Source organism: Alligator sinensis, unplaced genomic scaffold (genome assembly GCF_000455745.1).
Source record: "Alligator sinensis unplaced genomic scaffold, ASM45574v1 scaffold1377_1, whole genome shotgun sequence".
Lineage (NCBI taxonomy): Eukaryota > Metazoa > Chordata > Crocodylia > Alligatoridae > Alligator > Alligator sinensis.
In genome coordinates this window covers 537,812-551,133 of record NW_005842585.1, presented here as the reverse complement: position 1 = coordinate 551,133, position 13,322 = coordinate 537,812, and the positions used below count along the sequence as shown (strand labels likewise).

General features: G+C 47.4%; 2 protein-coding genes across 7 annotated transcripts in view; one reads left to right on the top strand and one right to left on the bottom strand.

Moving 5' to 3' along the window:
- The window catches only part of LOC102387542 (7-methylguanosine phosphate-specific 5'-nucleotidase), a 36,211-nt gene that overhangs the window by 11,226 nt on the left and 11,663 nt on the right, over positions 1 to 13,322 (bottom strand). For 3 of the 6 annotated variants that reach the window (XM_025214492.1, XM_025214493.1, XM_025214494.1), the window contains one exon: positions 286 to 384. In XM_025214492.1, coding sequence (XP_025070277.1) covers positions 286 to 384 — 99 coding nt within the window. Of the gene's footprint in view, positions 1 to 285; positions 385 to 1,356; positions 1,422 to 13,322 lie in introns of those variants that run through there. The other 3 variants (XM_006032771.3, XM_025214495.1, XM_006032770.2) reach the window with 3 other exon arrangements.
- Positions 3,830 to 13,322, top strand: part of KLHL10 (kelch like family member 10) — a 17,038-nt gene continuing 7,545 nt past the window's right edge. Inside the window, exons 1-3 of the mRNA XM_025214490.1 lie at positions 3,830 to 4,264; positions 6,768 to 7,385; positions 11,671 to 11,820. Coding sequence (XP_025070275.1) covers positions 3,845 to 4,264; positions 6,768 to 7,385; positions 11,671 to 11,820 — 1,188 coding nt within the window. The 5' untranslated portion in view covers positions 3,830 to 3,844. The remainder of the gene's footprint in view (positions 4,265 to 6,767; positions 7,386 to 11,670; positions 11,821 to 13,322) is intronic.

The following is a 13,322-nucleotide window of genomic DNA, read 5'->3' as shown; positions in this document are numbered from 1 at the left end:
AGCAGGGATGATCCTGCTGATCCACCTCTCAGGCCAGTGTTGGAAGGATGGGTTGATATTTATAGACCCCTCCTTCCAGCACTGCACTTCCTGTGACCTTGGCCAAGTCACTGTATGATAACAGCTTGTCCCACAGGCGTTGTCGCAATAAATTAAAAGAACACGAGGTACTCAGACACCCTGGGACACACCTTACAGCTGCCAGGTGCTGCAGAAACTAAGCAGGATGTTACCCCCCACCCCATAGTCACTGCAATGCAAAACTTCCTGCAGCAAAAGAGGTACCTGCAGTTTGTTTACTCCATCTTTCTTGATGGATGAGATTATCCCCCTCACATGGTCAGGATTTTTCATTCGCACAGTCGTTTTGTCTAGTTCCACAATCTGCAAACAGAGAGCGATTGCCAGGTAAAGCGTGATGCTTAGAGATAGGGTCAAGCTGCAGATGCCAGCACTGCCATGGTTTAAAAGCCACTCCCAATATAAACTTGCACTGTAGAGGGCTTTAGGGAAGAGTCTTCCCCTTGAGCCCCAAAAGCAGACTGAAGAAAACCAACTGCTGAAAGTTGATATGGTGGAGTCTCAAATATTGATTCCAGATCAAACTGACCCTAATGAGCAAACAAACAACAAATGTCCCTCCCTGTTTTTGGAAAACCCTAAGCAGAAGTACCAGCTGCAAGGGGCTTAGGCTCTGACCCCAAAGCTGCCCCTGTGACATTAAAGAGGCAGGGAGATCCACCTGTATGGACACAGTTGCAAGACTAGGGCCTTACTGAGAGCTTTTACGGAGAGGTTCAGGGAACCAGACCCCAGCCGGCTCTCACAGACACGCAGACTCTGCAGGGTGCGCAGGGCTGGGCAGAGACCTGTCAGCTTACAGCACTCACCCTGGGAGAACAGAGATCTGGGCAGGGGGGCGGAGCGCGGTGTCGTTTCTACCCAGCCCCTTCGCCAAGCTCTGTGGCAACAAAGCTCTGAGCGACCACGCTCGGGCCTGGCTCGGAGGCGATCCCCAGCGGAGCCCCGCGCCAAGCTGGCTAGCCTGGGCCTGGCCTGCCGCACGGAAGGTGGCGGCTGGGAGCCCCAAGCCAGCCCCCGAGACCTGGGCAGCAGGGAGGCGTCCCTGGCAATGAGGACCTGCTCCAGCATATGGCCCTCGGGCCACAGAAGCGGAGGTGGTCCAGCTTCCCGGCCAGGGGGCTTCAGGAAGGGGGCCCTCCCCAACAAGGGCATCCCCTCCCTCCAGGAGGCCCCCAGAGCCAAGGCTGCCCCCCAGATGCAGAGCCTCTGCTCTGGGCCCCATGCCCCGGAGGTTGCCAACCCACGACTCCCCTCCGCTCCCCTCGCTCTCACCCTCACCATCCCAGCCGGCTCCTGCTCACCCCTCGGAAGACCGGGTGCGGGGCCGCGCAGGCGCAGACGCTAGGCGCCCAGGGAGGAGCCGCGGCGCGGGCCGGCCCCTGGCGGGGGAAGAGGAGGAGCGGGCGGGGCGCGCCCAGCGCCGGGGCTTGGTGGGGGGAGCAGGCAGCGGGATGTAGGCTGAGGGGTGCTGGAGGGACTCAGGAGCCGGTTTGGAGGCTGGAGGGCTGAGACCTGGGGGTGCTGGGGCCGGGCTAAGGGGTCTCGCAGGTGGGCGCAGCCTCACCACGTGGTTCCCCCCGCCCCGGACCCTGCCTCTGGGACAACAGGGTGGCCCCAGGTCACAACCCGAAGCCGGGCTGACACTGACTGTCTGTCCTAGGGATGCCTGCAGGCAGCTGATAACCAGCAAGGCTCAGCGCCCGATCTCGCCCTGCCCTGCCCTGCCCACGCGGAGTCCAAAGGCCCAGCGTGCAGGAGGAGCTGCGCGCCCGGCAGGGCTCTCACAAGGGGCACTGGGGGGCGGCGCCCTAGCTGGGGGTGAACTGTTCGTAGAGCCCGCGCGCCGAGACGAGCTAGCTACTGAAACTCTGACCTTATGGCAAACCCATTTCTTTTCCTTTCACCACAAGCCCAGCCCCTTGCAGTGCCACGAAGCTAAAAAAGGCAAGCGGTTGCAGCTAAGTTGCGTTTTCCTTGCAAAACAGTCATGAGAGGAAACTAAAAGTTAAAGGCAGGTGGCTCCTCCTTAATAGACCACAAGATAAACGAAAGAAACACAGCTGTGCTGAAGCCTGTGAATGGTTTGTGACACCACCCTGCAAACCACGTGGTTTTTAAAAAGCATTGTGCATTTTTAGTGATTTCCACGTAAAGACTGGAAGAACTTTCTAAGCCATACTTAAGCCTCACAAGTCCTTCCTTGCGTGATTGTCTCTCACTGCCCCTTTTGCCAACAGCCATGCTGAGCCACAGGGAACAAAAAGCTATCTAAAACAGGAAGTCATTTATCAAATTTATCTAAAACTAGAAACAATTGATCTGAAACCAATGCCAGCAGCAACATGACAAGCTGCCTCATTCTTGCTCAAGTCCCTCAGGTCTGCCCTTGTGTAGCCCCCTGCTCTTCATCCAAACAGGAGATGCATGAGACCCAGGCATAAAAGCAGCAGACTGCATTGAGTTACTGGCGGCTGTATGAATAGCCTTGAGCGAGTCCTTCAGGCAGCCTGTACCTTAGCTTTTCCCTGTGCACAGTGGGTGTAAGAGCTTAAGAAGCAGCCCCTTAAAGTCTATGGTATCTGTGTAAAATCATATTATTAAATCTTAATAAAACTGGACCTGATTATGCTCGGAACAGCAAAAGCGCAATAAAACATCAAACTTATTAGGAATTCCAGGTGCGGTGTACCAGCACTGCCAGGAAGCCTCATTAACTGGGCAAGGACATGATTGTCAAGCTTCAGCACTGCTGTACAGCGCAGGTTCTAGAGCCCAACAGTGATCTCATTATCAGACGGGTTCTGGAACTGCCAGATAAAGCACACGTTCTAGAGAAGATGTAGGAGGGCAAAGGAGAAAGCCCTGTAGCACCTCAGAGGGAAGCTGCTTCCACTGTCTCCAGGCTTACGGACATGGGTGACACCTCCACTTCAGTGGGGTACTCCCACCCCCACATGGAGAGGAAGATGAGCGCAATGGCTTGCACGGTCTTCAACGAACTTCGACTGGAAGGGAAACTCTGTGACGTAGTCATCAAAGTCAATGGTTTTGAGTTCAATGCTCACAAGAACATCCTATGTAGCTGCAGTTCGTATTTTAGGTCAGTGCTTGAACTGAGCAGAGAAAGGAAGCAGGGACAATTACTGCTTTCTTGTCTATTACATAGCAGTAATTATTTGAAGGTAGGTTTGGCACTAGTGAAAGCTCTGGAACTGGCATCCATTGCTTATCCATAGCCCAAATACTGGCCTGGACACCAACAGTAACCCACAGTCAAATGTTTAATCACACCCTAAGAATCTGGTGTTCGATATCTGTCCACAGAGCAGGCACAACATGGGAAGAGGCAATGCCATCCATTGCCCTGCCAGCATGCACTAATCCTCCCATTTAAATCAGAGCTTTGAGTTTCCACGCTCAATTATTTTTCATTGTCTCCGTTGTAACAAGGCAGTCAGTCATTCAGTGGCTACTTGCACATGGTTTGAGATCCTAGCTCATTTGAAACATGCCAAAAAGCAAGTGAAACTTTAGTTGCTTTCCATACTGCCACTGCTAATCCACTGAGCTAACCTCCTGGGTTTGTCATCCCCTGTATTATAGTTCGGGAGGAAGAAGGGATATATAATAAAACAGTGGATCAGGTATTCTTGGTGTTTTTTTTCCTCCAAGAACTGTTTCTTTTTCCAGGGCTTTGTTTACCAGTGGCTGGAACAACACGGAGAAGAGAGTGTACAACATTCCTGGCATTTCACCTGATATGATGAAGCTAATTATCGAGTATGCCTACACTAGGACAGTTCCAGTCACTGCTGACAATGTGGAGAGGTTGCTTGCTGCAGCCGACCAGTTCAACATCATGGGCATTGTCAGGGGGTGCTGTGAATTCTTAAAATCTCAGCTGTGCTTGGAAAATTGCATTGGCATCTGCAAGTTCACAGAGTACTACCACTGCCCTGACTTGCGGCAAACTGCCTACATGTTCATCCTGCACAACTTTGAGGAGATGGTAAAGGTGTCTAATGAGTTTCTAGAGCTCTCGGTCAATGAGTTTAAAGACATCATTGAGAAGGATGAACTCAATGTGAAACAGGAAGATGCAGTGTTTGAGGCCATTCTGAAATGGATTTCCCATGATCCTCAAAATAGGAAGCAGTACATTTCAGTCTTGCTACCAAAGGTTAGTTTTACTAATCTGGTTTTCCTTTTCCTTCCCAAGTGGCACTGAAAGGGGCTAAAGCAGCGATGTTGTTAAGTGTGCAAACATGATTCACAAGATAAACCCAGAGTTTTCACAAAGGAGCCCATAGAGTTGAAGACATCCTGACCTGTTGCGATCCTTCTGAGTTCTTTGGAACAGAAGACTTGCCTTATTATTTTTCTGTAATCAAACAAAAAAGTGTGAAAATTAAGTGCGTTTTCTAAGAGATGCCTTGAATCTAAAAAGGTTGAGAACCACTGGGCTACAGCAACAGTGTTTTGGATTTAAGTTAGTTTCTTTCAATGTTCCAGAAAAAGGTAGCTTAGGTAACAAAAACACATTTTTGTTCCCCTGCATTGTGTGGGTCCCAGTCTGGTAATCAGGTCCCTGTGGGCAAGCCCATGCAGAGCACTTCAGAGCCCCACACAAGCATCTGTTTCCTCTGATAAAGCTTGAAACTGAAAGAAGGTTGGGGGTTTGAACAGGGACAGCAACAAATTACCATGAAGTCCTGACTTCTCTATCATGAAAGGCTGGTCATTGCTTTCAGTTTAGAAGTCTGCTTATCTAAGAACTCTAACATCCAGGAAATCCAAGTGCTTACTCAGATCATCCTGAAACATGCTGTGCCTTCTGGATATGCTAGGTAGGGCAAGAGGTCCAAACCTAAGGTCTTTAGAACCAGGGGCTGTTTAGAAACAACCACCTAAAATTAAGCCTTTTACAAAATAGATCACTCTTATGGGAAACAGAAACATTCCAGATCCATAGCAGCATATGTGAACACCCCAGTCTTCAATATATTTGTTCCTAACACCCCTGTGAAGTAGGGCATTGGTATTGTCCCCATTTTACAGATGGGGAATCTGAGGCACAGAGAAGGCATGGGACTTCCTTAAGGTCACACACAAAGCATGTTGCAGAGCTGGGAATTAGATCCATATCTCCAGTCTGAAGCACTAAGCCTTCCTATCTCTCTAAGGGAGGGGCATTGAGGAGGGGACACCAGGCAGTGCTGAGCAGGTAGAGAGGCAGGAGATGATGTGGGGGCAGCAAGAGGCTCCATGAGCAGCCAATGCACTGTTTGATTGAGTCAGCCATGGGCAGGACCCAGAGGCAGTGAAGCAGAGGTACACACGATGTGTTGTCCTTCTTAAAAAAAATACCAAGGAAATTCAAAATGTTAACACAGAGTTAAGGTTACAGCTGGTGTGCTGTTGGCAGTGGGGCACCAGTCAGAGACAGTGATGGCTGTGTTGGAGATGTGGCATGTACCATAACTTGGTATTTCCTGTTTTTCAAGGGTTTAAAAGCACTAAGCACTGCCAATAACTTTAACTCTGTGTTAACAGACTTCCTGGGTATGTTATTAGATGTGCAGAGGCAGAGAGTAGTAAGGGAAGTTTGTGTAGGTTTAGACTGTACATAGAAGCACCATGTCAGAGAGACAACAGTCCCTCTTTGAATTAGAGGTATATCTACACTCTCAGTATCACCACTCAGATCTTGACCCTCCTATAAAAGATATGAACAAACTGAAGAAATCTAAGGATGCTAACACTGAAGGCTGCAGAGGGACTGAGACTGCTGAAAATATAAAATAATGTTATCTATATAACTGGTAAACAATGACTGAAGAGGGGAGATGATGATGAAAGAAAGCACTTACCACAGTGAATTAATATTTAATACAAAAGTTGAGAGTGAGGACAGGTGAACATTAAAGGCCTCTTCGATCAAGAAACAGTCTTCCAGCTGACTCGGGAAAACCTCCATGACTTGAGATTCAAATGGGGCAGGGGAGGGCGCGACTCATAGAATGAGTTAGAAGATCTGCTAAGTTCCCCTATACAACACTGCAGGAAATATTCTTCCTCCCCACAAAATTAAACTTTTGAAAAACTATCCCATCCCTGATTGGGATAAAAAAATTGATGTTAAAGAATCTGTGCACTAAAAATCTGAAAAAGGGCAATGTTTCAATTTTCTAGTTTGAAACAAAACAAAAAAAAATTAGCATGAGCTAACATTTAGAAAAAATTCTGTGGGAGGCCTCATACAGGAAATTTGAAGTGTCAAATAAACACGTAGTGTTAAAACAATTTCAAAGCTTCTACCTGAATAGCAAAAATCAGTTGAAACAAATCCCTTCCCTATCAACAATTTCAGTGCTGATGTAAACACAGCTAGTTGGAATAGTACCAAACAGCCTCAGGTATCTGTTTCTGCAAACAGCTAGTAAGACAGCAACAGCCTTTGGTTAGTGTCAAAGCTGAGCCCAGTTTGAAGCTGTGACTGTGAGGGCCTATACAGCAATGTATCTCATTATCAAGCCTCTAAACCAGTCAGTCTTTTCTGGACTCTTCTCCAGTCTCAGAGTCCTTGTTTTATCTTCTTTGACATCAAAACTATTTAGAGCCAACATGTCCATGTCCAAAAGATACCCAGGTACAGCTCTCCTAACTTCCCTTTGCCTTTGCAGGTTCGCCTGGCATTGATGCACGCTGAGTATTTCATGAATAACGTTAAAATGCATGATTATGTGAAGGACAGCGAGGAGTGCAAGCCTGTCATCATAAATGCACTAAAAGCCATGTACGATCTCAACATGAATGGCCCTTCTAGTTCTGATTTCACCAACCCACTGACTAGGCCTCGCCTGCCTTATGCAATTTTGTTTGCTATTGGTGGCTGGAGTGGGGGAAGCCCAACCAATGCCATTGAAACATACGATGCCCGCGCAGACAGATGGGTGAATGTCACGTGTCAGCAAGAAAGCCCCCGAGCATACCATGGCGCTGCTTATTTAAAAGGGTATGTCTATATCATTGGAGGATTTGACAGTGTGGATTATTTTAACAGCGTCAAACGGTTTGACCCACTTAAGAAAACGTGGCATCAGGTTGCTCCCATGCACTCGAGACGATGCTATGTCAGTGTCACCGTCCTCAACAACTTCATCTACGCCATGGGAGGGTTCGATGGCTATGTGCGTCTCAACACAGCAGAACGGTATGAACCAGAGACAAACCAGTGGACGTTGATTGCACCCATGCATGAACAGAGAAGTGATGCTAGTGCGACCACGCTGTATGGAAAGGTAAAAGGGATGGAATACAGCTGTGACCCTAGCATCCCCTCTGGTGAGCAGGGTTGAGTCTTTTGCATGCTCCATTAAACTGAAGACAAGAGCCTTGCCCTTTCTTATTTGCATTGAGGCAGGGAAGCCCTCAGCTGAGCGCAGGTTCCACTTTGTACCAGGCATGGGGTGGGCAATCATTTGGGCTGGAGGGCCACTTAAGGAGTTTTGATGAGCTATTGCAGGCTGGAAGATGGGAAGAGGGGAAGCAACTGATCCTATCTGGCCCCAGGCTCATCCACCCCACACCCACCAGCGGGGGTGCCAAATGGAGTGGGTAGGCAGCCTCATCCTATCTGCCCAGCTGAGTGTGCCCTGCCTGTGGGGGTCCCGGGCTGTTTCCATGGAGACCCCTGCTCAACCCATCTGGTGCCCCTGGTGGTGGGTGCAAGGCAGACAGGGTGGGGTGCCCAGGCAGTGGGGCCAGGTCTGGCAGCGGTGGTGGAGACATTAGCAGGGGGCTGCCAAGAAGTCAAGTCCAGTCCCTGCCCCAGCTCCGCCACATGCCCAGGCTGTCCCACCTTGTGCTTCCAGCTGGGGCTAAGGAACATGCTGAGAGGCAGACAGAATCCCTTGGCAGGCTAGATCTGGCCTGCAGGCCATATTTTGCCCACCCCTGTACCAGACTTTTTCTGCACAGCTACTACTGTGAGCAGTGGTTTCCAACTAGGGTGCCACAACACCCTGTCAGGGGTGCCATGGCACAGGCACGGCCAGATGGAAATGCCTAGGCACCTCTGTTTCTGGGAGGAGCATGCACGGCTGAACCAGGAAGGGCTGCAGCAAGAGTGACCACCCCTGCCTGTGTTAGGTTTATCAGATAACCCTAATGCAGGCAGCAGCACCATAGCTAAGGTGGGGCAAGGGGGACGCTAGCCCCAGGTACTAATTTGGAGGGTTTACCAGAATGGCAGACCCGAGGGAGCTTGTGCCCCAACAGCCACAACAGGGTGGATGTACAGAAACAGCCCCAGCCAGGCAGGATACAGGGAGCCAGCCCCAGCAGCAGCCCCAGCCACTATCAGGTAAGACCTTTCTGGGCTAGACCGCATTCCCCCAGCTCTCTACCCCTGTGCTCAAGTGTTTGGCACAACACCTCCATTCCCCTTCCTTCCATCTCTTACCAGGGTGAAAAAAATCACTAGTTATGTCTTTGGCATGAGAAGCAGTTTCATCTGCTAGCAATGGCAACAGTACCTTGGTTGAGAACCACTGTGGTAAGCTGAGGCAACACAACAGTGGTTCTCAGCTGGGGTGCCACGAAATGCAGAAAAGTAATGGAGGGCTGCCTGGAAAAAGATCGAGAACCACTGACCTAGAGCTTTACAATCTAAAAACAAACAAATAAGAGGGTTTAAGGGTGGAAATAGAGGAAGAGGAGAGGGAAGCGACCTGTCACACAGTGGGTCAGTGGCAATGAAGAATAGACCCCAGTGCCTCACCCAACCTCCTGGGCAGAGCAAAATCCCACTCTTGATCAGTGTGTGTATGTGCATGCACACACACGTAACTCCTTTTGATTTCAGGAGTTGTACGTGCATGTAAGCCAAGGACAGGAATTGGCCTTTGCTTTTTAAATTTCCATCTCTAGGCCGCTAAAAATGTCAGTCTAGGGAAAATGACAAGTTTTAGCATTACAAGAAAACAGAAAGCCAAAAGGTACCTTTTGCCACAGTTCCACCTCTGAATGTAGTTGACGACTTGGGTATTTTGAACATGATACAAGCACTCTCACTGATACCAAGCATTCATCTTTAGGGTAGAATGCCCAATAGCCAAGTCTATCCCTTCATCTTTCTCTAAAACAAATCACAACTGGTTATATTGAATTTTTTCATGTTTTTTAGTCAAAATTTATTCCACGGAGTTATTTATTTTTTAAAAATCTATTATTAGGGCAACCACCTTTCACATGTAAAAAACAGGCAGACGCAAAAAGAGTTTGTTGGTGCTGTTGTTAAGTGACATACATGTAGCAAAAGGATTTTATTCTTTAGGACTGTAAGCTGTACTGAAACAAGGTTAGATGGAATATGGGACTTCAAATCAGAACCAGTGCAGTTCTCCAGTGTCACTTTACAACCTGTCTCCAACTTACACTGTAAATGTTGGGATGGGTATTGGAAATAAAATGTGTGATGTACTTTGAAAAGCTTGGAGAGGAGCTTTTGAAGGGAAAAGGGCAATAGATGCTCCCACTGAGCTGGTGACCAACTGACTTGTGTTTGCCCTTCCCTACTTCACACGTTCCTCTTTAGACCATGGGGATACAGACACATACCTGTCTAAGAACAGGTGTTTGGCTGCCACAGTAATGAGCCTATCTCATCTGGCAGGGTTGGATGGGATGCACCCTACAGTCCTGAAGGAATTGGCTGAAGTAATTTCAGAGCCATTAGCTATCATCCTTGGAAACTCATGGAGATCAGGTGAGGCCCCAGATGCTTGGAAAAGGGAAAATATAATTCCTGTCTATAAGAAAAGGAAGAATGCAGGCATGGAGCATTGTAGACAGGTCAGTGTGACCTCAGTATCTGGAAAAATCAGAGCAGGTCCTCCAGAAATCTACTGTGAAACACCTAGAGAACAAGGTTGAATAGTCAGCAGGGATTCACCAAGAGCAAGTCATGCCTTACCAATCTGATTTCTTTCTATAAGGTTACAGGCTCTGTAGATGAAGGCAGTGGATGTGATATACTTTGTCAAAAGCCTTGCTAAAGTCTCCCCAGCATTCCCATTAGATCAAAGTACTATAAGGTGATATATAACTGGTTAGGTCATGGTACTCAATAAGTAATCATCAGTGCCTCAATGTCTAGATGGGAAGAAGTATCAAGTGAGAGTCCCCAAGGCTCTGTCCTAGGTTCAGTATTGTTTAATATAATCATTAATTATTTGGATGATAGGATTGAATCCATGCTTAGCAAATTTTCAGATTATACCAAATTGGATGGAGTTGCAGACACCCTGGAGGGTAGGGCTAGGCTCCAGAACCACCTGGACAGATTGGAAAATTGGTCTGCAATCAATTAGATGAGATTCAACAAGGACAAGTGCTCCATCCTGCACCTGGTATTGAATAATTGCATGCTGAAAACCAGACTGGGGAATGACTGGCTATGCTACAGTACCACAGAGAAGGAACTGGGGGTTACAGTAGACCATAAGCTGAATGAGCCAATAGCATGCTCTTGTTGCAAAAAAAGGCCAACAGTATACTGGGTTATATTAACAGGAATGTCACTTGCAAATCATGAGAAGTGATTCTTCTGTTCTATTCAGCACTGGAGAGGCCTCATCTGGAGTACTGTGTCCAATTTAAAGTCTCACACTTCAAGAAAGGTGTGGACAGACTGGAAAGGGTTCAGTGGAGAGCAACACAAATTATTAGAGGTCTGGAAAGCATGACTTAAAGAAAGGCTAAAATGAAGTGGGGTTATTTAGTCTGAAAAGAAAAAGAAGACTGAGGGGCAGATGTGGTTTTCAAACAGTCTTCAAATACCTGAAAGGTAATTAATTATAGAGAATGGAGTTGGGCTTTGCTCTGTAGCCATAGGGAACAGAACTAACAATGGCCTCAAGCTGGAGCAGAGGAAATTTGGGTTGGATTTTAGAAGGAACATTCTGACTTTGAGCATGGTCAAACATTGGAACAGGCTATCTGGAGAAGTTGTGGAATCTCCACCCTTGGAAATTTTCAAGAGTAGATTGGACAGCCACTTGGTTGAGATGGTATAATTAGGGATGATCCTGCCTTGAGCAGAGGGCTGGACTAGCTGACCACATGAGGTCCCTTCCAGTCCTATCTTCTTATCATTTTATGGTCCAAAATGCAAAAGCACTTGACGGTCTCTTATCATCACTCTTCAGTTGATAATACTCCCTTCAGCCAGAGGAATATACAGTGCTTCTGAAAACCTTCCAGCTCTAGAAACAAAATGCCCAAATTCAGTTCCCCAGGTGATACATGCACTTGCATTAATCCAAATACAGTGAAATAGGCTGGGTCTACCCCACTCCAGTGGCATGGACACTGGGGTGAGCAGCTTGAAGCCCAAGGTCAAAAGCTCAAGGTCATAGAAGCACTCACAGCGCTGCCTTGTTGGATTCCAACAAATTTGAGAATTCTGCTAAATACCTTGTCCCAAGGACATGAGCCAGGAAAGGGCTAGATCTAAACAAAATGGTTTCAAGACCACTTTTACCCAGCAATAAGAATTGTCATCTTTTTGTTTTTTTTAAACAGGTATACATATGCGGTGGGTTCAATGGCAATGAATGCCTATTTACAGCTGAAGCGTATGATGCTAAGACAAATCAGTGGACTCTCACAGCACCAATGAGAAGCAGAAGAAGTGGAATAGGAGTGATTGCTTATGGAGAACACGTGTACGCGGTAAGGTGGCTGCCAGTACAGCTTTTAGACTTGTATCAAACTGAGGCAACAATATAGGAGATTTTAGAGCAAACTGTTGAATTAAACAGTAGCATGTCAACAGGATCAGATGATATTCACCTGAGATTTGAAGGAACTTAAATGCAGAATTGCAGAACTGTTGGCAATAGTTACAAATGGGCTCTGTCCCAGAGGACTGGCAGGTTGCCAACATAATGCCCATCTTCAAAAGACTCCAGAGGTGATCCTAGAAACTATATATTCCAGTGAGCCTCACTTCTATACCTGGCAAATTGGTACAGTCTACAATCAAGAATAAAACTAGCAGTCACCTTAACAAATATGAAATGCTGGAGAAGAGTCATGGCTTTTGTAAAGGGAAACCCTGCCTTATCACCCTGCTGGAGTTTTTTGAAGGTGTTAACAAGCATGTGGATAAAGGGAATCCAGTTGATAATGTATTTGGATTTTCAAAAAAGCTCAACAGGGTCCTTCACTAAACTCTTAAAAAACTGAGCTGCCAAAGGATTGCATGGAAGGACCTTTAATTGATCAAACTCTGGTTAAAATGTAGGAAACAAAACATAGGGCTAAGTGGTCATTTTTTAAGATGGAGGAAGATCAATAGTAATGTTTCTCAGGGATCTATGCTGGGGCCAATTTTGTTCAGCATTTTCTTAAGTGACCTGGAAAAGGGAGTAGACAGCGAGATCAGTCTGCAGATGACACTAAATTATTCTGGGTAGTCAAATCGCAAGATGAAGGAGTTGCAGAAAGATCTCATACAATGTGGTGATGAGCCCTTGGCCCAGCTGTATGAGCATTCATGGTCATCTGGCCAGGTGCCAGGGGACTGGAAACTGGCTAATGTGGTCCCAATTTTCACGAAAGGGAGGAAGGAGGACCCAAGTAATTGTAGGTCTGTAAGCCTCACCTCGGTGCTCAGGAAGATCTTGGAGAGAATCATCAAGGGGCACATCTGTGGGGGGCCAGCAGGGGAGATCATGCTCAGGGGCAACCAGCATGGGTTCATCAAAGGCAGGTCCTGCCTGACCAACCTGATTGCCTTTAATGACCAAGTAACGAAATCCTTGGATGGTGGTGTCGCCGTGGGCATAGTCTTTCTAGACTTTAAGAAGGCCTTTGACACTGTCTCTCACCCCATCCTCATCAATAAATTAAGCGACTGTGGCATTGATGCCTACACAGTTGGAGGAGTAAAAAATTGGCTGATGGGGCACACCCAGAGAGTAGTGGTGGATGGGTTGTACTCAACCTGGCGAGATGTGAGCAGTGGGGTCCCCCAGGGCTCGGTCCTCGGGCCCACACTGTTTAACATCTTCATCAGCGACTTGGATGAGGGGGTGGAAAACACACTGTCCAAGTTTGCTGATGACAGTAAGATGTGGGGCAAGGTGGGCACACTTGAAGGGAGAGAGAGGCTGCAAATAGATTTAGACAGACTACAAAAGTGGGCAGATGAGAATAGGATGGGGTTCAAC